This window comes from Hypanus sabinus, chromosome 7, assembly GCF_030144855.1.
Source record: "Hypanus sabinus isolate sHypSab1 chromosome 7, sHypSab1.hap1, whole genome shotgun sequence".
In the NCBI taxonomy this organism is placed as follows: Eukaryota; Metazoa; Chordata; class Chondrichthyes; order Myliobatiformes; family Dasyatidae; genus Hypanus; species Hypanus sabinus.
In genome coordinates this window covers 127,866,732-127,892,234 of record NC_082712.1, presented here as the reverse complement: position 1 = coordinate 127,892,234, position 25,503 = coordinate 127,866,732, and the positions used below count along the sequence as shown (strand labels likewise).

Genomic DNA, 25,503 nt, shown 5'->3' with positions numbered 1-25,503 from the left:
AAACTCTTTAATAATCTCATAGCAGCATGGTAGAAGCTGTCCTTGAGACTGGTGGTATGTGCTTTTGTATTTTCTGCCTGATGGAAGATGAGTGAAGACAATATGTCCTGGGTGGGTGGGTTCTTTCAATATGCTGGCTGTCTTACTGGGGAAATGACATGTATAGACAGAATCCTTGGAGGAGAGACTGATTTCCTTGATGTGCTGAGCTGTGTCCATAACTCTTCGTTGTTTCTTCCAGTCACATGCTGAGCCATTGTCAAAACAAGCCATCATGCACCCAGATAGGATGCTTTCTTGGAAAGGACATGCCACATTTCTTCAGCCTCCTGAAGAAATAGAGACGTTAATGAACATTCTTGGGGGATGGCATCTATGTTATTGACCTGGACAAGTGATACTCACAGGTAGGAATGAGAGGTCAAGTCAAGTCACTTTTTATTGTCATTTTGACTATAACTGCTGGTACAGTACACAGTAAAAACGAGACAGTGTTTTTCAGGACCATGGTGCTACATGAAACAGTACAAAAAACTACACTGAACTACGTAAAAACAGCACAGAAAAAAACTACGCTAGACTACAGACCTACCCAGGACTGCATAAAGCGCACAAAACAGTGCAGGCATTAGAATAACTAATAAACAAGACAATAGGCACAGTAGAGGGCAGTAAGTTGGTGTCAGTCCACGCTCTGGGTATTGAGGAGTCTGATAGCTCGGGGGAAAGAAACTGTTACATAGTCTGGTTGTGAGAGCCCAAATGTTTCAGTGCCTTTTCCCAGATGGCTGGAGGGAGAAGAGTTTGTATGAGGGGTGTGTGGAGTCCTTCATAATGTTGTTTGCTTTGCGGATGCAGCATGTAGTGTAAATGTCCATAATGGCGGGAAGAGAGACCCCGATGATCTTCTCAGCTGACCTCACTATCTGCTGCATGGTCTTGAGATCTGAGATGGTGCAGTTTCCGAACTAGGCAGTGATGCAGCTGTTTAGGATGCTCTCAATACAACCCCTGTAGAATGTGATGAGGATGGGGGGTGGGAGATGGACTTTCCTCAGCCTTCGCAGAAAGTAGAGATGCTGCTGGACTTTCTTTGCTATGGAGCTGGTGTTGAGGGACCAGGTAAGATTCTCCATAGGTCAACACCAAGAAATTTGGTGCAGTTAATGATCTCTACCGAGGAGCCGTTGATGTTCAGCGGAGAGTGGTCACTGTGCCCTCCTGAAGTCAACAACCATCTTTTTTGTTTTGTTCACATTAAGCACCAGTCTGTTAGCCGCTGCACCTCCTCTCTGTAAGCTGTCTCGTTATTGCTGATGAGACCCACCACAGTTGTGTCATCGGCGAACTTGATGTGGTTCGAGCTGTGTGTTGCAGCACAGTCGTGGGTCAGCAGAGTGAACAGCAGTGGACTGAGCACACAGCCCTGGGGTGTCCCCGTGTTCAGTGTGATGGTGTTGGAGATGCTGCTCCCGATCCAGACTGACTGAGTCAGGAAGTCTAGTATCCATTTGCAGAGGGAGGTGTTCAGGCCCAGTAGGCTCAGCTTTCCAATCAGTTTCTGAGGAATGACTGTGTTGAATGCTGAACTGAAGTCTACGTACAGCATCCGAATGTATGTTCTTTTTTGTCCAGGTGGGTTAGGGCCAGGTGGAGGGTAATGGTAATGACAATGACGTCGTCTGTTGAGCGGTTGGGACAGTACGCAAACTGCAGGGGGTCCAGTGAGGGGGGCAGCAGGGTCTTGATATGCCTCATGATGAGCCTCTTGAAACACTTCATGATGATGGATGTGAGTGCAACGGGACGGTAGTCTTTAGGCAGAACACTGAAGACTTCTTCAGCACGGGGACGATGGTGGCGGCCTTGAAGCATGTTGGAATGGTGGCGCTGCTCAAGGAGATGTTGAAGATGTCAGTGAGAACATCTGCTAGCTGGTCTGCACATCCTCTGAGCACTCTACCAGGGATGTTGTCTGGTCCAGCAGCCTTCCGTGGGTTGACCCTGCACAGGGTTCTTCTCACGTCGGCCACGGTGAGACACAGTCATTTGTAGGAGGGGTGAACTTCCTCTCCGCCACGTCATTTTCCGCCTCAAAACAAGCGTAGAAGTTGTTCAGCGCATCTAGGAGGGAGGCATCACCTGCACAGTCAGGTGATGTTGTCCTGTAGTTGGTGATGTCCTGAATGCCTGAAGCTCTCAACCTCAATGGATTTGATGTACATAGGAGCATGTGAACTGTGACATTGGGTGACAGGAGAACTAGAAGGTTGATTGTGATACGAGAGAAAATAGGTTACGAGCAATTAATTGGGGAAATAAGATAGTTGTGAGTGTTGGCAAAGCCCTTGAGTGCTAAATAACTTTTAATGTCATAAGAATAATTTTAACACTCTGCATTAAAATAATTTTAAAACTCTAACACCGACAATGCTGAGAGTCTGGAGTCCCAGGACAGAAAAGATCGGACTATAATGTGAATCCTAACCCTGGAATTCTGTACCTTTTTATTGACCCCTACTTCAAAATTTTAATTACCTCCTGAGTTAGTCATCTGTTCCAAATCCCTGCTTATCAAATATTTTAATTCTGTGAAGCAGGAGGGAGATGTCACTATGGTAAAAATTCTACAGCTTCTCAACTTGTTTTTACAATAGCATTGTGAAGCTAGTTCCAGTTCAATGCCATCCAGCACGAGGACTCGTAGAGTACAGACTCTTGAGTGTATAGCAAAGGTATTGAATGTGTGGGGTAACGCAAGAGGCTGCAAACCCATGGAGCGTCCTGTCAAAGAATCTGTTTTGACTGGTTGCTGTTTAAATAACATGACTTCAGGGGAAGAAGGGTTGGTTAAAGTCAAATAGTTTTTTGGGAAAGTTAGAACTAGCCTTTTTTCAGACTGGTAATGTTGAAACTATCATGAGACAAATTTTGAGCATTGTATTCCTTATGATGGCATTGAGGGTGGTTTTATGCCAGAACATTGTTTCAGGTGCTAATGGAAGTAATGCAGAAAAGTCAGGTTAAATTCTTCATCAGGCATTAGGAACCAAAGGAATGGCTGGTATTGCTCTGCTCACGCTTAGAAACAATCTCTGGATCTATATACACTCAGAGGCCACTTTATTAACTCTAAGGGCATACCTAATAAAGTGGCCAAAGGAGTGGAACCAGGCATGGTTTTCTGCTGCAGTAGACTATCCACTTGAATGTTCGATGTACTGTGCGTTCAGGCATCCTGCACTATTGTAACAAGTAGTTAGTTGAGTTACAGTCACCTTTCTGTCAGTTTGAGCCATTCTGGCCTTTCTCCTCTTTCCCCTCATTAACAAGGCATTTTCGCCCATAAAAATGCTGTTCACTGTATGTTTTATATTTTTCACACCATTCTCTGTAAACTCTGGACACTGCTGTGTGTGACAATCCCAGGAGATCAGCAGTTTCTTAGATACTCAAACCACCCTGCCTGGCACAAACAATCATTCCACGGTCAAAGACACTTGGATCACATTTTTTCCTCATTCCGATATTTGGCCTGAACAACAACTGAACCTTCTGACCATGTCTGCATGCTTTTATGCATTCAGCTTCTGCCACATGATCGGCTGATTAGATATATGCATTAATGAGCAGGTGTACAGGGGGACTTAATAAAGTAGCTACTATGTGTAAATATGAGTTCTTGTTGCTGTTTCTGCTAGTGTGCAGACCAACCTACCTGTCTAGACTTCCTTTTTCAATATAGGAGATAGGAAAATAATTGGTGTTAAGAGCAAAAATGGCTGCCAAATCATTTAGTGAATCATTTACTGAATGGCTTCATTGAAATTTATCCATCTCCCTGGCTAGAGATCACTGAAATTATTTATGTAACAAATGGATGAGGAGTTGATAAGAATGTAAACTCAGCACTGATTTGGTGTGGTAATAGGAAAATGATGCAAAGTAATAATATGAACCACATCTGTTTTTCTATCGTGTAACAAGCTCTCACTTATGTCAGTGGGCACTGACTTAGAAAACACCTTGGTGCTTAGAATGGTGTGTTAAACATGTAGTTTCTGATAGGCAAATGAACATTTACTCTGGTGGACTGCTACAGTTGAATCCTATCATACACCAAAATGATGCGATTAGGTTGGTAAACTGGAGTTTAAGAACCATGTTAAATAGAAATATTTAGCTCAGCAATGGAGTTTTAGGTCTGCACGTCACGTACAGATGCTGGGATAGCTTGTCTTTATCTTTCAGTTATTCTAAATAAACGTGGTTAATGGCAAAGAATCATTATCTCCATTTAGCAGCAATGATAGAATTATCATTTTTTAAATGGCCCCTTGTGATATTGGAAGGTTTAAACTAAACAAGTACTCATTTATGATTTCAAAAATTGTTTTTATTTATCTGCATCTGTTTACACATATTGTACATTTCATTCATAGAATGTCATAGATGTGAAATTTTGTTGCAGACACGGAGCAAACTGACAGTTCACGACTATAGGCTTTGCCATCCTGGAGGCATTTCTGTTTCAACCTACAATACCCTGCAGTGTTGTGCTCGGACATTTGAAAGTCTTATTTAGGGCAAAGTGGACAAGAGGGTGCAACAGATCTTTACATTGTTATTTTAAATAGGGACTACCCTAGAGGTAGAGCAGACTGAAAGAAACACCCATGAGTGCAGTGAAGTGTCAAAATTTATATTTTAAAGAATATACAAACCAGACACCACAAATATTACCATCTATAGTTTATAAATAATTTTGGGAAGAAGCATTCTAAATTGCTTTATATTAGAAAGAGGAAAAGAGGAAGGAAAGGGTTGCACATTTTGAAAGTTTTATTTGGCTTCAGCATTAAGGCCTACTTGGGATTGGTTCTTCTTGGAGATGGGGTGTGCAGAAAAAGTAGATACAACCCCACCCACGACAAGATTTAACTGGAAGAAGTTCAAATATTCAGTTTTTTCAATTAGTCAGTTCTTTTTCCTAGCATCTCACTCATTGGAAGTTGGCTGAAGGATACCCGATAGCCCACTTAATGCCATGGAAACTCTGCATTCTTCCCCAATACGATCTTGTTTATAGTCTGCAATTTACTTAAAAAGCGATCGCTGCTCACCCATTAAAGTAATTTATGAGTAGTTGGAATGATACAAGTACACAGATAACAAGCCACAAGTGTGGGTACAGAAACCTGGTCCACGAGATGTACTGCTTGTGGCAGGTGTGCTGGTTAAGTGCAGCGAGATTCCTGAAAATAAGCAAAATTCAGAGTTTTATTAAAGTTTGTTAATATAAAACTTTTGTAGTCCCACTTTTCAATTTCAGTGACAAGCAAGATTAAACCAAATTTCTGGATTTCAAGCTCCCAACAGAATTGTGTTCCCGGCCCTATTACTTTGTAAGAAAGAAATGTTCACTTCAGCAATGCAGCTTTAATTTTCTGAGATTTCTCAGCATGTGTGTTGGGACAATCGCCTTCTGCAGGATGCAGCACACCATTCCTTTCAATGGTGAATGAGAACCATAGAGGGATGAAGGGTGAGGGAGTGGTGGCATTGCTAGTCAAGGAAAATGTTACAGCAGTGCTCAGGCACGACAGATTAGAGGGTTTGTCTACTGTGGCCATATGGGCGGGGCTGAGAAACAGGAAAGGTATGACCACATTAATAGGGTTGTAATATAGACCACCCAATAGTCAGCGAGAATTGGAGGAGCAAATCTGCACAGAAATAGCAGACAACTGCAGGAAACATAAAGTTGTGATTGTAGGGGATTTAAATTTTCCACGTATTGGTTGGGACTCCCATACTGTTAAAGGACTAGACAGGTTAGAGTTTGTAATATATGTTCAGGAAAGTTTTCTAAATCAATACATAGAGGTACCAACTAGAGAGGATGCAATATTAGGTCTCCTATTAGGAAACGAGTTAGGACAAGTGACGGAAGTGTGTGTAGGGGAACACTTTGGTTCCAGTGATCATAACGTCATTAGTTTCAACTTGATCATGGATAAAGATAGATCTGGTCCTCGGGTTAAGGTTCTAAACTGGAAAAATGCCAAACTTGAAGAAATGAGAAAGGATCTATAAAGCATGGATTGGGACAGGTTGTTCTCTGGCAAGGATGTTGTTGGTAAATGGGAGGCCTTCAAAGGAGAAATTTTGAGAGTGCAGAGTTTGTATGTTCCAGTCAGGATTAAAGGCATAGTGAATAAGAGTAAGAAGCCTTGGTTCTTGAGGGATATTGGAACTCTGATAAAGAAGCAGAGAGAGATGTATGACATGTGTAGGAAACAGGGAGCAAATAAGGTACTTGAGGAGTATAAAAAGTGCAAAAAATCAGGAGGGCTAAAAGAAGACATGAGGTAGCTTTGGTAGTCAAGGTGAAGGATAATCCAAAGAGCTTCTATTGGTATATTAAGAGCAAAAGGATAGTAAGGGATAAAATTGGTCCTCTTGAAGATCAGAGTGGTCAGCTATGTATGGAACCAAAAGAAATGGGGGAGATCTTAAATGGTGTTTTTGCATCTGTATTTACTAAGGAAACTGGCATGGAGTCAATAGAAATAAGGCAAACAGGTAGTGAGGTCATGGAACCTATACAGATTGAAGAGGAGGAGGTGCTTGCTATCTTGAGGCAAATCAGAGTCGATAAATCCCCAGCACCTGATAGGGTATTCCCTTGGACCTTGGACCCTGAAATTGCAGGGTCCCTGGCAGATATATTTAAAATGTTGGTATCTACGGGTGAGGTGCCGGAGGATTGGAGGATAGCTCAAGTTGTTCCGTTGTTTAAAAAAGGGAAATTATAGGCCGGTAAATTTGACATCGGTAGTAGGTAAATTATTGAAAGGAGTACTAAGAGATAGGATCTACAAGTATCTAGATAGACAGGGACATATTAAGGAGAGTCAACACGGCTTTGTGTGTGGTAGGTCATGTTTAACAAATCTATTAGAGTTTTTTGAGGAGGTTACAAGGAAAGTTGATGAAGGGAAGGCAGTGGATATTGTCTACATGGACTTCAGTAAGGCCTTTGACAAGGTCCCGCATGGGAGGTTAGTTAGGAAGATTCAGTCGCTAGGTATACATGGAGAGGTAGTAAATTGAATTAGACATCAGCTCAATAGGAGAAGCCAGAGAGTGGTGGTGGAGGATTGCTTATCTGAGTGGAGGTCTGTGACTAGTGGTGTGCCACAGGGATCAGTGCTGGGTCCATAGTTTTTTGTCATCTACATCAATGATCTGGATGATAATGTGGTAAATTGGATCAGCAAATTTGCTGATGATACAAAGACTGGAGATGTAGTGGAAAGTGAAGAAGGTTTTCAAAGTTTGGAGAGGGATCTGGACCAGCTGGAAAAATGGGCTGAAAATAGCAGATGGGAGTTTAATACAGACAAGTGTGAGGTATTGTACTTTGGAAGGAAAAAACAAGGTAGAACATGCAAGGTAAATGGTAGAGTACTGAGGAGTGCAATAGAACAGAGGGATCTGGGAATACAGATACAAAATTCCCTAAAAGTGGTGTCATAGGTAGACTGGGTAGTAAAGAGAGCTTTTGGTACATTGGCCTTTATGAATCAAACTATTGAGTATAAGGGTTGGAATGTTATGGTGAGGTTTTATATGACATTGGTGAGGCCGAATTTGGAGTATTGTGCGCAGTTTTGGTCACCAAATTACAGCAAGGATATTCATAAAGTTGAAAGGGTGCAGAGAAGGTTTACAAGGATGTTGCCGGGAATTGAGAAACTGAGTTACAGAGAAAGGTTAAATAGGTTAGGACTTTATTCCCTGGAGCGTAGAAGAATGAGGGGAGGTTTGATAGAGGTATATAAAATTATGATGGATATAGATAGAGTGAATGCAAGCAGGCTTTTTCCACTGAGGCTAGGGGAGAAAAAAAACAGAGGACATGGGATAAGGGTGAAGGGGAAATAGTTTAAAGGGAACATTGGGGGGGGGGGGGTTCCTTTACACACAGAGTGGTGGGAGTGTGGAATGAGCTGCCAGATGAAGTGGTAAATGCAGGCTCACTTTTAACATTTAAGAACAAACTCGGACAGGTACATGGCTGAGAGGTGTATGGAGGAATATGGGCCGGGTGCAGGTCAGTGGGACTAGATAGAAAAATGTTTTGGCACAGCCTGTTTCTGTGCTGTAATGTTCTGTGGTTCTATGAAAAGATGAAGGGAACGAGAGTTCAGTGCTTTCAATTGTACATTTTTAAATCATAAAAATGGAAATATCTCAAATTATAAATTTTTATTTCATAAACTTTAAGCATAGAAAATAGGAACATCAATGGACCATTTGGCTCTTTGGACCTATTTCCGCCATTGAACATTTCAGTGAACACTTAAATTGTGGGTTTACATATTTATGTCTCCTTCACATATTGATCCCATGAAATATTTCGACTTGCTCCTGAATATATTGAATACCTCCATCGCCACTGTACCAATACATTTCTTGGGTGAAGAAATGTTTTCTGATCATGGTTCTAAATTTACTCAGTCTGTATCTCATTTCTGTGATCGTTGGTTCTGAACACACCTGTCATCAGAAACATCCTCCCTATCTATCTCTGCTCCGTCTTTCTCTAGGTTTCTATGATGTGGAAAATGAGTATTTGAAGGGAACTGTCAACATTTTGGGTCACTGCATTGTTTGCCAATTTCTATTGTAATTGCTTCATGTTGATATTAAAATTTTAAGTTTCTATGCATACTTTTCATAACTATTTGTTACCTTTTTCTACCTCTGCATCTCTCTAGCTGTCAGCCTAATGCTAACTTTTGTCCTTTGTATAGACTCAAGCACCATACTGCAGGAATCTGCAAAAACAAATTGCAGGAGGACTTGGTGAGTCAGGGGTTGGAAGGAGATGCTGATGTTTTGGATTGAAACCCTGCATCAGGACTGAGCAAAGGTCTAGAAATTCACTGGCAGCAAAAATGGTGAGTTAAACTAATGCTTTGTTGTGAGCCAACACTACTTTTGTGCATAGTCCCCTAGCACAATAGATGAGCTTTGCCTGAATAAATGCACTCACAGGTTTCCCCTCTTCTAAGTACAACTAGTGGCAGAATACGGACAAGCTGCCGATTGTGGGGGGTGGGGAATTTTTGAAGGGAAGAACGATGAAAGTTTGGAACTGGAGTTGGACTCTTAATGATGGTGATTAGAGGAGGTTTAATCAGAGGATATTTGATGTGAGAGTGCTGGTTTCACGGAAATTTGACATTTGGAAATGTGCTTGGATGGTAAGTGAGAGCAGGAGTGAGTACAAGTGTTATGAATGTACCACAGCTCTGAGGGGCCGAAGGGGCGGGAGCAGCCCCCTCCTTCCGGAGAATCGCAAGATCGCTATTAATTCGGGTCTCGGACCCAGGAAATGAGAGACAATGCAACGGTTTTGGCCATTGTTCTTAGAGACACCTGTGTGAAGTGCATGTCCCTGCTACGTGACAGCTACCATGGATATGGACACCCTCGGGCAATGTGGGGGTGGGGATTGCATCACCCTACGTTGATGGACATCTACAACTCTAGATAAAAGCGGACTGCAGGAGGCGGCACCCCAGCGACGCACCAGGACACCCTCGCTCAGTGCTTCCGTGCTAGCGGGAAGCCATACAAAGCCACGTGCGTTCCGCCTCTCCTTTGCCTGGGGAGCGGGTGGCTGATAACACCGAAAAGGACTTCGAACTAACAACGGGGAACCAACGCTCCCCTGATTCAACGGATGCTTCATAAAGACCCGGCAAGTCTTTCCTTTTCTCACCAATCTCTCTGTCTCTGTCGCACCACATGAAACCCAGCGATTCCCAAAAGGCTGAAGCCTGCAGACTTCTGAGTGACTTTTATATTTCCAACGGACAATATATTATCCCCTAGACAACCGTAGAGCTAATTTTCTTGATAATGATTATTACTATACCCGCGCTTTAGATTGAGTATTGACGATGTGCATTATCTGAATGTTTGTATTAACCTTACTTTTGTGCCCCTTTATAAATAAAAACGTTTGAAAATAGTGACATCAGACTTCAACGGACCTCTCTATCTTTGCTGGTAAGTTATCCAGTTATGGGATACGTAACACAAGTGAACCAGAAATGTTTTTAAAAATGCAAGTTAAAACACCTCAGTCTCTGCCCAAGGACCTTGTGATGCATTTCTCCTTTGATTAAAATACCTCTTTGTTTCTGTGAGTGGCCTAAGTTATACCCAGACTTTGAACATGTATATGAATTTTGCATAGATGATGTCAAAAGGGACTGGTTATCATTGCATGTACCCAGTGGTGTATACACACTTGTGTATCCTACGCAAAGGATCCGGAATAAGTTTTGGAAGTTCATTGAGAAGTACAAGGCAAAGTACAAAGTACAAACCACTTAGCAAGTTGGTTATTCATAAACACACGGAAATGTGACTCTTCATGCAAGAATTTCTATCTCAAACCTGCTTACTGTTTGGTATTTCCTCTTTCTCCATCCTTAAACAGCAACGATATACTTTCCCCTCCATCATTTTTCCTCAAATGTCTTGTGAACTTTATATTAAACTTCCACCTAAATCTTACCAATGACTTTCATGTCAGGTATCCAAGAGGTTATATTTGTGCTTTTTGTTTTTTTTATGTAATCTACACATTTAATGATTTTTTACTTCGGCCAACCCACAATTCTAATTCTCTCCATTTACATGCTTTATTTTTTTACAGTAGTTTTGACTAATCCTTTGTTCAACTTAGAATTTAGTAATTATACTACTTTTACCACATGCCCCACAGCTCTCAGTTAATGCCCTTGCGACCACACTGTTCATCGTTTTTGCTATTTGTCTTGTTCCAGCTTCCCCAGAAATACAACTTAAACTGCAACCTGGAGTAGTCTGCACAGACCTTTGAAAAATATGTAACACATTAATTTTCAATTATCTGGCAGTGAGTTGATTTGTGAAAATAGCTCGATCTATGAGTTGCTCATCATCATTTACTAGTCCCAATGAAAGGTCTTGGCTCAGAAGGTCATCTGTTTATTTTCTTCTATAGATGCTGCCTGACTTTCTGAGCATTTTGTGTGGGTTGCTTAAGATTTCTAGCAACTGCAGAATTTAAGTAATACACAGTTCTGGATTCTACCAGAGGAAAAAAAATTCTCTGCACGCTCATCTGTCAAGATCACTCTGTATCATGTAAATACTTAAATAATACCGTCACACAATTCTAAGTATTGAATACCATTCTATATTACATGTGTCTGAGGCATATCTTTCCTGCTTTTATTTGTATAATCAGCAAATCTAGCAGCTATACTTTTAATGCTTTCATCTAAACTTGAGGACCTAGCAATAGACCCTCTGGTACATCCTACCAACCAGAGAAAAACCAACTGATGCCTCCTGTTGTGTTTTAGTTAACCAGTCAAACTTCCACCTGTGCCAGTAGTTACTTCAAACTTTTAATTTCTGTATCAGCTTCTGAAGTGGCATTGTATCTAATGTCTGACACAAGCCTAGTTTCACTTTAGCCACAGCAAATTGATAATTCTTCATAGAACTTTAATAACATAGGGGAAAACATATTCCTTTCTCTAAACCATGTTGATTTTGCCTGATTACCCTCCTACATGCCATTATTTCTCTAAGTAGTTTCTAACATTTTTCCCAATAACAGACAGTAAACAATTGACCAGTGGTTTCCTGCTTTCTGACCCCTTTCCTTTTTTTTTCTCAGCAATATTTTTATTGTTTTTTTAAAAAGCATAAGAAAGCATAATACAAAGGAGGTTTGTGCTGTACATAACAAATGTAACAAATGTACAATTCACATCTATGAAAGAGATGTACCCATAGTACAATCATGCTTTGGTTGCCTCCCTGCCCCGACCCACCCCTCCCAATTCCCATCTCCGAGCCATCATTGCATTAGCAAAAAGGGTTAAAACAGAACCTTTAACCCCACAGAGCTGTACTGGTATAGAGAAGGTGTATTTTCCTAACACATAAACTCTTTACACGTCTGAGTTTGTAGAATTTCACTGGAGAATGCTGAATGTCGGAGTTATGTACAGAGGAAAGGAAGAAGGGAAGAACCTTTAGTTTGGCTGGGAATTCTGGAAATATTCAAGAAAGGGTCCCCACACCTTTTGGAACTTTATGTCTGAATTGAGAGTTGAATAATGGATCTTCTCAAAGTATAGACTGGACATGATGTCCCTGAGCCACTGAGCATGGGTGCGTGGGGCAGCTTCCCTCCACCTGAGCAAGACTGTGCGCCTGGCCAAAAGAGAGGCAGAAGACAGTATGTGACGTTTGGTCGGACTTAGGCGCGTGTCCCCCTCTCTGGAGGTGCCAAAAAGAGCTATCAAATGGTTAGGTTCCAAATTGTAATTAAGTATTTGGGATAGAGTTTGGAAAACATCTTTCCAGTATTTTTCCAAGCTACACCATGTCCAGTACATGTGAATAAGAGAAGCCTCGCTCCTTTTGCATTTGTCGAAGCAGGGATTAACACCTGGGTAAATGTGAGATAATTTAGTTTCAGACGTATGGGCCCTGTGTACGACCTCGAACTGTACCAGGCAGTGGCAGGCACATAAAGAGGTTGAGTTAACTAACCTGAGAACTGAGTCTGACAGTGAAAAATTTAAATCTTGCTCCCAGGCAGTTTTAATTTTGTCAAGGGGGGCTCACCTCAGAACCGCTAGCTTGTCATAAATAGTCGATATTAGACCTTTGTACAATGGATTCATGCAGAGAAACATATTAACGACGTTTGTGTCGGGGGGCTCAGGGAAGTTTGACAACAGAGTGTTGATAAAATGTCTAATTTGCAAATATCTGAAGAAATAAATGTTGGGTAAGTTAAACTTTGCAGACAATTGTTTAAATGATGCAAAACAGTTGTCTATAAAAAGATCTTTAAAGCACCTGATGCCCTTTCTATACCAGTCTTGAAATGTTGGATCATGTATAGAAGGCTGGAAGAGGTGATTATGTAGAATAGGACTTGAAAGAGAGAAGCCATAGAGACCACTATACTTTTTGAACTGAACCCATACTGTCAGGGTGTGCCTGATTAGCAATTGGTTTAGGTGTAAGAAAAGGGAGTGTGGATCCAAGAAGTGCGGAAATAGAGAAATTCTTAATAGAGTTCAGCTCCATTGCCACCCATATTGGGCAGTCAGATTGGTTGTGGAAATGAGACCAAAAGATGAGATAGCGTCTGTTAGCTGCCCAGTAATATAAGCAGAAATTGGGCAGAGCCATGCCCTCAACACTCTTAGATTTTTGAAGATGGACTTTATTCAGTTGGGGACACTTGCCCTTTCATAAGTAGGATGATATGACTTGAGTCTAGCGAGTCAAAGAAGACCTTAGGAATGAAAATTGGTATGGATTCAAAAAGGTACAAGAAATTAGGAAGGATGTTCATTTTGACAACATTAATTCAGCCCATCAGGGACATGGATGGGGTGACCACTGTGCTAGGCTCTGTTTTGTATGATTTAACAAATTAGTGAAATTTTCTCCAAAAAGACACTTATAATTCTTTGTTATTGTGATGCCAAGGTAAGTAAATTGGTTATTCACTACCTTAAAAGGGAGGTTATGGAACTCTGATGCTTGCGCTTTTCCATTTATTGGAAAAAGTTCGCTCTTGTGTAAATTAAGTTTATATCCTGAAAATAGGCTAAATTTGTTAAGGAGTGAGAACTTGGGGGGGGGGGGGGGTAAGGAGGTGATTTGGTTTGATATGAAAAGTAAAAGATCGTTAGCATAAAAGGAGACTTTGTGCTCAACTCCCTCCCTTCAAATCCCCGTCAGATCCGCACAACTGCGGAACACAGTTACCAGTGTCTCTATGGCTAGATCGAAAAGTAACGGGCTTAAGGGGCACCCTTGGCGGGTTCCACATTCGACATTGAAAGGTTGGGATTGCTGGTCAAAGCAGAGGCAGTGGGACATGAGTATAACAGTATAATCCACATGATGAAACTTGGTCCAAAATCAAAATTTTCTAAAACAGCAAAGAGGTAATTCCATTCCACACGGTCGAACACTTTCTCTGAGTCTTAAGGAGAAAACACATTCAGGAATCCCAAATGAAGGTGAGTATAAGTTATTTAAAAGATGGTGTATGTTAAAAAAGGGGAGGTGGTTTTTGACAAAAACGGTTTGGTCTTCAGAAATAATACAGGGTAGGATGTTCTCCAATCTATGGGCCAGGACTTTAGCTAGGATTTTGACATCAACATTTAACAGAGAGATTGGCCTGTATGAGGAGCACTCTGTTGGATCTTTGCCTCTCTTTGCTAGACGAATGATGCACGCCTCATTAAATGATGCTGGCAGTTTGCCTTGTTTAAACGAATCAGATAAAACCAAGGTTAAGTTGAGGTGAGAGCAGTGACGAAAATGATATAAAGAATTCTACAGGGAACGCATCGGGTCCTGGAGATTTACCAGTCTGCAGTGACAAGATGGCTGAGGATATTTCCTCTATTGATATTGGCTCATTCAGTCTCATTTTGAGATCAGGAGAGAGCGTAGGGATATTTAAGCTATTTAAAAAATCTTCCACCAAAATGTTACCATTTGGGGATTCAGAGGTGTAAAGTCGGGAGTAAAAGTTCCTGAATGTGTTGTTGATTTCAGATTGATTCGAGGTGATGCTTCTGTTTTCCATTCAAATTTTTGTGATGTGTTGTTTGGCTTTGAAGCCCCTTAATTGGTTGGCTAAAAATTTACCGGATTTGTCACCAGCTCTTGCTCTTCAAGATTTTGTGTTCAATTGCGTGAGTGGAAATAAAGCCAAATTTAGTTTGGAGTTCTACTCGTTTTTTGTACAGCTCCGAATTTTTAATTTGAGCATATTATTGGTCTATTTCTTTAATTTGATTGGTCAGGTCAAGTTGTTCTTTATGGTTCTTTCTTTTAATATTCGCAGTGTAGGAAATTATTTGAGCCCTGATATATGCTTTCATAGTATCCCAAACAACCAGGCTTGAGGTTTCAGGTGACGTATTGGTATTAAGGAAAAAGATTATCTGGTCCTCCATAAATTTTACAAAATCATTATCTGACAGTAAGGTCGAATTAAAACGCCAATGCTGATTTATTTGAGGAAGGCCAGGAAGAATTATAGACAGGACAACCCGAGTGTGGTCTGATATCACTATGATCTGATAAACACAGGAACGGACTGTTGGAATCAGCTGATTATCAATTAGAAAGTAGTCAATTCTAGAAATAGTGTAATGGACGTGTGAGAAGAAGGAATATTCTCTATTATTTGGGTGGAGAAAGTGCCATACATCAGAGATGCCTCAGTTGGAGAACCAACAGTTCAAGTCTCCGCCTAGTATGAGAGAGTATGAACTCAAATCAGGCAGCACAGAAAAAAAATGTTCAAAGCAGTCCACATCATCCGAGTTAGGAGCATGTATTAGCCAACACTACCAGTGTGTTATATAATTTCCCCGAGACAATGACAAAACAGTCATTGGTATCTGATATTGTGGTGTGGAGCTCAAAGGGAATGTTTTGATTTATGAGAATTGAGGACACCCCCCGCCCCCCCCCCCCCCCCCCCCCCCCAGCTTTAGCCTGAAAAGTTGAGTGGAAGTGCTGCCCTGCCTATCATGACATAAGATGGGAATTATCAGAACTGCAAATGTGTGTTTCTTGTAGAAATGCAATTGCTGTGTTAAACTGTTTGAGATGTGAGAACACCTTCCTTCTTTTAACAGGATGATTCAGCCCCTTGACATTCCAGCTCACAAAATTTAATGGACTAACCATTCTCCTTTTAAAAAGGATACAGGTTGATAGGCATAAGCAGTGTCAAGTTTTCAGGTATCAGCTCTAAGGCAAAAGTGTAATAAAGAAACAGGACAGAAGTAAATCCTGTATAACAGGGACCTTTAAGGGTTCTTAAAACAAAACCAACATTGTAGTTACCTACCCCCACCCACTAACCCACAAAGACAGCTGCCAACAAGCTCTTAAGGACAATGATCATCCAAGCGTACAACCCTCCTGTCATGTGTAGCGTCTTCAACTCTGTTATTGCTATTTAAAGGAAACAGTATGCATTCAACACTCCTAAACTGACAATGTGCTTAGTGAGAGCTGAAACAATTCCTCGAAGGTTTATTAGACATGTCTCTAAAAATTGAACCATAAAACAGAAATATAAACTGATACTTGGAAAAAAATACACTCTTTACCCAGTGCTCTTTCTGCGAAAGGTTGTAGAGTTCACTGAATTGGAGGTAAAAGGAAACACTTTCTCTCGCGAGCAGACTGAATGAGTATTATTCCACCTATCATGGTAATCAGTACCTAACACGACCAAGTCAGACCAGACCTCGCTATCCAAGCACTGCAAACGTAACCTGGCAGAGGGTATGGGAAAAAAAATATTTAATGAAGAATCCAGTGTAGTAGGGAGGCTATCGATGTACTTCTGTGCTTCATCTACCGAGCGTAGCCCCTTCTTGTCACCGCTGGAAACTGAAATGCGGAGCCGTGCAGGGTTTGGAAGGGAAGGCCTGAATCTTCGGTTGTGTAGCTTCACCATTGCTTCTCTGTACTCAGCTCGCAGGCTCAAAGCTTTGGGAGAATAGTCCTCCACAACCCGAATCTGCTGGCTGTGGTATTCTAACTTCCCTCTCCACCGGGCCTCCCTAACCAGGAGATCTTTAATCTGGTGGCAGTGAAGTTGAAGAATAACCGGGCGTGGTCTCTGTCCTGGGGCTGGTTTAGCTGCTAGTGAACAGTGGGCTCTGTCAATCTCCGGCGGGGATGGGAGCATCTCCTTCCCAAAGATCTCACAAAGCAGACTGGACAAAAATTCAGTAGATTCGGGCAGGCCCAGGATGCGTAGGCTCTGCCGTCTGCTCCAGCCCTCCAAGTTAGTAACTTTAGCCATTAGTTGGTATTGTTTCCCTGTAAGCTGGAGCAGGTGTTTTCCAGCTCACTGTCACACTGGCTCAGGTCTTCCATAACAAGCTCGAGAGAGGGCAAACAATGGCCATGGTCCTCCACTTTGCATTGGATTTGATCAAGTTTCGTTTCTAGCAGGCTGAAAGATTTAAATTCGGCCACTGACGCCACGTGGTGTTAGTCCAGTAGTGTGGAGATAGCCTCTTCTGTCAGGCCAGCCGCCGAATTGTCTTTTTTCCCAGATTTAATACTCATTGAGGTCACTGTGGAGCGAGTAAAATCGCGGGTAGGGGGAAGGGCAAAAACGTCCAACAGTTCGTATGAGAAAAGGGGAAAGGTGTGTGAAAATAGGATGGAGCGTATGTTCTCTGTGACTGCTCCATTTGGTTACCAATTGGAAGTCCTCCCTTTCCTTTTTTAAATAAGGGAAATTGCTATTTATAATCCAATCTTCCCCAGATCTAAGTCAACTTATACCCCAGCATCAACTATTTCACTAATCAGTTCTTTTAAGGCCCTATAATAAAATCTAAAAGGATACCAGAAACTTGTCAGTCTGCAAATCAAAAATTTGCTCAGTACTATTTCCCTTGTTTTGGTATTTTTGCAAGTATTTAGTTGCCTTCATATTCCAGATTTATAGCTATTTTGAAGATGTCACTTCTATTGAAAAGACTAAAGCAAACTGCATATTTAATTCATAGAAACCCTACAGCACAATACAGGCCCTTCGGCCCACAAAGTTATGCCGAACATGTCCCTACCTTAGAAATTACTAGGGTTACCCATAGCCCTCTATTTTACTAAGCTACATGTGCTTATCTAAAAGCTTCTTAAAAGACCCTATTGTATCCGCCTCCAGCACTGTTGCCAGCAGCCCATTCCATCACTCACCACTCTGAGTAAAAAACTTAGCCCTGACATCTCCTTTGTACCTACTCCCCAGTACCTTAAACCTGTGTCCTCTGTGGCAACCATTTCAGCCCTGGGAAAAAGCCTCTGATTATCCACATGATCAATGCCTCTCATTATCTTATACACCTCTCTCAGGTCACCTCATACTGCTTCGCTCCAAGGAGAAAAGGCCGAGTTCACTCAACTTATTCTCATATGGCATGCTCCCCAATCGAGGCAACATCCTTGTAAATCTCCTCTGCACCCTTTCTATGGCTTCCACATCCTTTCTGTAGTGAGGCGACCAGAACTGAGCATAGTACTCCCAAGTGGGGTCTGCCAAGGTCCTATATAGATGCAACATTACCTCTTGGCTCCTAAATTCAATTCCACGATTGATAAAGGCCAATACACCGTACGCCTTCTTAACCACAGAGTCAACCTGCACAGCTGCTTTGAGCAACCTATGGACTTGGACCCCAAGATCTCTCTGAACCTCCACACTGCCAAGAGTCTTACTATTAACACTATATTCTGCCATCATACTTGACCTACCAAAATGAACCACTTCACATTTATCTGGGTTGAACTCCATCTGCCACTTCTCAGCCCAGTTTTGCATCCCATCAATGTCCCGCTGTAACCTCTGACAGCCCTCCACACTATCCACGACACCTCCAACCTTTGTGTCATCAACAAACTTACTAACCCATCCCTCCACATCCTCATCCAGTCATTTATAAAAATCACAAAGAGTAAGGGCCCCAGAACAGATCACTGAGGCACGCCACTGGTGACTGACCTCCATGCAGAATATGACCCATCTATAACCACCCTTTGCTTTCTGTGGGTAAGCCAGTTCTGGATCCACAAAGCAGTGTCCCCTTGGATCCCATGACACCTTACTTTCTCAATCAGCCTTGCATTAGGTACCTTATCAAACACTTTGCTGAAATCCATATACACTACATCTATTGCTCTACCTTCATCAATGTGTTTAGTCACATCCTCAAAAAATTCTATCAGGCTTGTAAGGCACGACCTGCCCTTGACAAATCCATGCTGACTATTCCTAATTATATTATACCTCTCCAAAGGTTCATAAATCCTGCCTCTCAGGATCTTTTCCATCAGCTTACCAACCACTGAGGTAGGACTCACTGGTCTGTAATTTCCTGGGCTATCTCTACTCCCTTGCTCCGGAACCTCTCCTGTTCCCATTGATGATGTAAAGATCTTTGCCATATCTACATTTCTTCAACTCCTTCTCTATACAACTAATGCACACTTTTTCTTTTTAAAAAAAAATTCAACAGAAGCTCTTACCTGTTTCTGTGTCAAGCCAGTTTTATCTAATTCTCTAACTTCCACTTATTAATAATTTTGTCACTGTGCTGTTATTTATATTTCTGCTGTGTACTTGCCCAATCATACTGCTAAATGTAATTTGCATATTCAGTTTAGCTAGCTAGCATGCAGTCATAATTACCTTTATTTAACTTCAAGATTCTAGTTTTGAATTTCTCCTGGTTTGTTATCCAAAGGTTTGGCTGTGGCCCTTTGTACCTTTTGCTTCATGATATTCAGTATACACTTTAAAGAATTTTGAACCAAGACAGTAGATTGAGAATCCAGGGGTGGGAACTTCATCAGAGATGTCTACACTTTCTGAAACAGCACACTGCTCTGTAAATTACATTTTTAGAAATGACACAATCAAACCTCGAAGTACATTCATCCAGGGCTGGCGAGTGGTGGATGCTGAGTCACCGGTCTGGATAGAAGTGAGGTATTTCTTTCTGCACTGTAATAAATGACGCCTGCTGCTTTACCTGTGAATCTCTTGCTGTGTTTGCTGTATGGATTGAATCGCTGTATGAATATTTGTTAGCTCGTTCATTCCTTCTCTGCACCTGGGACACAGCAACCCTGCAAGAAATTATATTACAGATCAACTTCAAGCTCAAAGTAAAGAGTTTCATTTTAGCCATTAGTCTCAGCACCTTGTTGGTTCGTCCCCTTTCTCCAGTTTCTAGTCATAATCATAATTTTACAAGATTGGCTGTTTGGGAGTGCCCCACTTTCATGCCAAAGTGTCGATTTGTTTACTTTGCACAGAAAATACCAATGGGTTGCTCAACATCAGAGAGCAATGCTCCCATCCATACCTGTTATTCCCATACTACCTATGAAGACTTACTGAGAGGATATATAGCATAGAGAATGGGATTTCTAAAAGGACTTGCAGCTTTAATGACATTGTAACACAGTACAATTAGCTAATTGGGTTGAACCCTCACTGAACATAGTTCTGCTAAACTGTGTGTGATTGATTGTGTTTGTGGCTGCTGGGAGCCCTCCAGTTTCTTGGCTAATGTGTCAATTAATTATCTGACCACCCAGTGTTAAAGGGTTATGCATGGTCTTATTTCCATTCCAGTGCCATTGCTAAAAGGATTGCTGTCTGTCATGGATGAGATGTTCATTTGCATTTCTCTCTGACGTTGAGCAACCCATTGGTATTTTTTGTGCAGTTTAAAAAAAAAAGTAAGTAATCTTATCTACTTGCATTTGGTCCATTCTGATCCAGTACCTATTGGTTATATGTTGTAAACAAAGGTCAGTCTCTGACACTTCCGTTCTATGTAACAAAGAAACATATCACTTATTTTAAATCAAAAAACCAACTTGTATTTGTTTGATATCCCTGGAATGTAAGACGACCCAGCTCTACCTAGAGCTAATGAGAAAACGACACAATATGAAGTCTACGTATTCTAAACAGTTCCAGACTGGAATTAGGAAATATAGTATAACCTTTGCTAGGTTAAATATACCATATAAACTTTGTGTATTTTTTTGTTTAGATTCTAAGTTCAAAGTAAATTTATTATTAAAGTACATATATGTCACCATATACAATCCTGAGGTTTATTATCTTGTCGGCTTTTACAGAAACTACAAGAAACACAATAGAATCAATGAAAGACTGCACCCAACAGGATGAACAAACAATCAGCGTGCAAGAGACAACAGACTGTGCACATACAAAAAGAAAAAAAAGCAACAAATATCAAGAACATGCTTGAGAGTGAGTCCGTAGGCTGTGGGAACAGTTCAGCGATGAGGCAAGTGAAGTTATTCCCTCTGGTTCAGGAGCCTGATGGCAGCAGCGGGAAGAGTGCATGGCCTTGTTGGTTGTGTTCCTTGATGATGGACACTGCTTTGGACAGTGCTCTATGTAGATGTACTCAGTGATGGTAAGGGCATTGGCGTTTCCATACCAGGCAGTGATGCAACCAGTCAATATACTCTCCACCACACATCTATAGAAGTTTGTCAAAGTTTTAGCTAATACGCCAGGTCTTCACAAACTTCTAAGGAAGTTGAGATGCTGCCATGCCTTCTTTGTGATAGCACTATGTACTGGACCAAGGACAGATCTGAAGGATCTGAGGACTGGCTCATGGACCTTCAGTTTCTTCCTTATGAAGTCTATAGATATCTCCTTGGTCTTGCTAATACTGAGTGACAGGTTGTTGTGGTGCCACTCAGCCAGATTTTCAATTTCCCTCCTAAATATTGATTCATCACCACGTTTGATTTGGCCAACCACAGTGGTGTCATCAGCAAACTTAAATTTGGCATCAGAGCTGTGCTTGCCATCACAGTCATAAGTTTAAAGCAAGTACAGCAGAGGGCTAAGAACACAGCCTTATGGTGCACCCGTGCTGATGCTGATTGTGGATGAGGTGTTGCCAAACTGAACTGACAGGAGTCCGCAAACGAGGAAATCGAGGATCCAGTTGTACAAGGAGGTATGAGGCCCAAGTCTTGTAGCATGTTGATTAGTTTTGATGTGATGATAGTATTGAATGCTGGGCTGTAGTCAGTGAAAAGCATCCTGATGTATGTATCTTTGCTGCCCAGATGTTTCAGGATTGAATGAAGAGCCAAAGAAATGGCATCCACTAATGAAAGGCTAATTGGAGCAGATCCAGTTTGCTTCTGCTGCAGGGGTTGATATGTATCATCACCATCTTCTGAAAGTACTTCATCACAGTTGATGCAAGTGCTACTGGACAATAGTCATTGAGGTAGGTTACCACGTTCTTATTAGGCACCGGTATAATCGAAGCCTGCTTAAGCAGGTGGGTACATCACACTGAATTTGTGAAGGTGCCTCCATTTCTCGATGGTCATAGCAAGCATAAAAGGCATTCTGCTCATCTGCGAGTGAAGCCTTGTTGCTTAGTTTCACTTTATAGGAGCTGACAGCATTCAAGCCCTGCCACAGCTGTCGAACATCCTTCAGTGACTCAGATTTGGTCTGGAATTGGCACTTTGCATGTAAGATGGCTCTTCGGAGATGGTACCCGGACAGCTTGTATTTAACTCGGTCACCAGACCTGAATGCTACAGATCTGGCCCTCAGCAGATTGTGGATCTCATTGTTCATCCAGGGATTCTGGTTTGTGAAGATGCTGAATGATATTGTGGGGACACGCTCATCTATGTTTTTATAAAGACTGTGACAACTGTGGTGTACTCCTTCAGATACCCCAATTGAACACTGCTCAGTCTACCAACTCAAAGCAATCCCATAGCTGCCCCCTGGCCTCCTGCAACTGCTTTTTTCTTGTCCTTATCTCTGGAGCCTTGCTCTTTAGCCTCTGTCTGTCAGCAGGTAGGAGGAGGAAGCCAAGCAATCTGACTTCCCAAATGCAGTCTAGGCATGGAATCGTGGTGGTTGAGCTTGCTGCAGGTGATATTTTGATGATAATTGGGCAAAGATTTCTTCAAACAAGCGTGACTGAGGTCTCCAACAATGATTTGACAGTTGTTGAGGTAGGGTTTTTTTTTCTTGTTTGCTGATGGTGAAGCAGCAGGGTTTTAGAATTTGGATCACTGGGATCACTTTTGAGGAAGATATGACCTGAAGCTGAGGAGGACCGATAATCTTTGCAGGCAAGTTTGTTGGAGCTGATGGGGAGGGTTTAAACTAATTTGGCAGTGGGATGGGAATCAGATTGATAGGGCAGAGGACGGGGCAGTTGGTATACAAGCAGATGCAGTGTGTAGTGAGATTGTGAGGAAAGACAGGCAGATGATAGGGCAAAATTGCAAACAGTGGAATGCCTTGAAGTGTAACATGGGGGCAAAATCGAAAAGGGTGATGAATACAGGACTGAAGGTGTTGTATTTGAATGCAAACAGTATACATTGTAAGGTAGATGATTTTGTAGTGCAATTAGAGATTTGCAAGTATGATATTGGCATCACTGAGTCATGGTTGAAAGAAGATTAGGGTTGGGAGCTTAACATCCAAAAATTCACATGGTATTTAAAGGACAGGCTGGTAGACAGAGGGTGTGGGGTGCTCTGTTGGTAAAAAAAAATGAAATGAAATCCTTTAAAAGAGGTGACATAGGATTAACAGATGAAGAATTCTTATGGGTAGAGTTAAGAAATTTCAAGAGTAAAAAGACCCTTATGGGAGTTACATTTTGGCTACTGTCCAGAGGCCTGTATATGAGATATAAATTATATTGGGAGATACAAAAAGCATTTAATAGGGGCAATGTTACAATAGCAATGGGGGATTTCAATATGCAAGTAGATTGGGGAAAAAAGGATCCCAAGAGAGTGAATTTGTATAATGCCTAGGGGATGATCTTTTCAGAGCAGCTTAAGATTGAGCCCACTTGGGGAAAGGCGATTCTGGATTGCCACTTGTGCAATGAACCAGATTTGATTAGGGAACTTAAGGTAAAGGAACTCTTAGGAGGCAGTGATCATGATATGAGAGTTTGAGATGGAGAAGATATATCAGTATTATAGTGGAGTAAAGGGAATTGTGGAGGCATGGGTTAGGAGCTGGCCAAGTATGACTGGAAGGGGACACTAACAGGGATGATGGCAGAACAGCAATGGCTGGAGTTCCTGGAAACAATTCAGAGGGTCCAGATAGATACATCCCATAGAAGAAGTATTCTAAAGGGAAGATAAAGTAACTGTGGCTGACAAGGGAAGTGAGGAGATAGATAACTGGGAAGCTTTTAAAAACCAGGGAAAGCCATAGGGAAAGAAAAGATAAAATAAGCTAGACAATAATATCAAAGAGGATACCAAAAGTTTGTTCAGATATATAAAGTGCAAACGAGAGGCAAGAGTGGATATTGGACGGCAGGAAAATGATGCTAGAGAGGTAGTAATGGGGGGGGCCAAAGAAATGGTGGACTAACTTTATTAAGTATTTTGCATCAATCTTCAGTGTGGGAACCACCAGCTGTATGCCAGAAATTCGAGAGTGTTAAGGGACAGAAGTGAGTGAAGTAGTTATTACTAAGGAGAAAATGCTTGGGAAGCTGAAAGGTCTAAAGGTAGATATGTCACCTGGATCAGATGAACTACCCCCCAGGGTTCTTAAAGATGTTCCTGAAGAGATTGTGGAGGTACTAGTAATGATTTTTAAAGAATCAGTAAAATCTAGAATGGTTCTAGAGGACTGGAGGAAGAGGTTGGAATCCAGTATTAAGGATGTGGTTTCAGGATACTTGGAGGCACACGATAAAATAGGCCAAAGTCATCATGGTTTCCTGAAAGGGAAATCCTGCCTGACAAACCTGTTGGAAATAAAGGAGAGTCAGTGGATGTTGTTTACTTGAATTTTCAGAAGCCCTTCAACAAGGTGCCACACATGAGGCTGCTTAACAAGATAAAAGCCCATGATTTCAACTGAAACCTCCTGAGTGCAAGGGGGATAGATGGGGCTGAATTTGTCAGATGTGTTCAAGAAGGACTCCTGACACAGTATGTGGACAGGCTGACGAGAGGAGAGGCTATACTGGATCTAGTTCTGGGTAATGAACCTGGTCAGGTGACAGACCTCTTGGTGGGGGAGCATTTTGGTGAGGGTGACCACAACTCCCTTAGCTTCAGCATAGCTATGGAAAGGGATAAAATCAGACAAAATGGTAAAGTGCTTAACTGGGGAAGGGTTAACTTTGAAGGGATGAGGCAGGAACTAGTGAGAGTAAATTGGAAACAGATGTTCAAAGGGGAAAGCACAGAAGTAATGTGGGAGAAGTTTAGGGACCACTTGAGCTGGGTTCAGGATAGGTTTGTCCCACTGAGGCAAGGAAAAAATGGTAGGGAAAGGGAACCGTGGCTGACGAAACATGAGGCAACTCATCAAGAGGAAATATGTTAGATATAAGAAGCAGGAAGTAGGACAGGCTTATGAGAAATACAGGGTAGCCAGGAAGGAGCTAAAGAAAGGACTTGAGAGAACTCGAAGGGGGCATGAGAAGGCCTTGGCATGTAGGATTAAGGAGAACCCCAAAGGCGTTCTATGCGTTATGTGAAGAATAGGAGGATGACGAGAACGAAGGTGGGACTGCTGAAGGATAAAGAGGACAACATGTGCCTGGAGGCGGAGGAGGTTGGGGAGGTCCTAAATGAATACTTTGCTTCCATATTCACAAGTGAAAAGGATCTTGATCAGGGTGAGGTTGAAATAGAGCAGGCCTGTGTGCTGGATGGTGTGGAGATTCCGGAAAAAGTAGTGCTGGATCTTCTTAAAAACATCAAGATTGATAAATCCCCAGGGCCCGATATGATACACCCCCAGGTTGT

General features: G+C 41.8%; 1 protein-coding gene across 4 annotated transcripts in view; it reads right to left on the bottom strand.

Annotated features, from left to right (window-relative positions):
- Nucleotides 1-4,419: 4,419 nt before the first annotated feature.
- The window catches only part of LOC132397167 (oxysterol-binding protein-related protein 5-like), a 168,418-nt gene continuing 147,334 nt past the window's right edge, over nucleotides 4,420-25,503 (bottom strand). For all 4 annotated transcript variants that reach the window (XM_059975563.1, XM_059975561.1, XM_059975562.1 and 1 more), the window contains exons 21-22: nucleotides 19,698-19,794; nucleotides 4,420-5,255 (exon numbers count right to left, since the gene is read on the bottom strand). In XM_059975563.1, coding sequence (XP_059831546.1) covers nucleotides 5,120-5,255; nucleotides 19,698-19,794 — 233 coding nt within the window. In that variant the 3' untranslated portion in view covers nucleotides 4,420-5,119. The remainder of the gene's footprint in view (nucleotides 5,256-19,697; nucleotides 19,795-25,503) is intronic.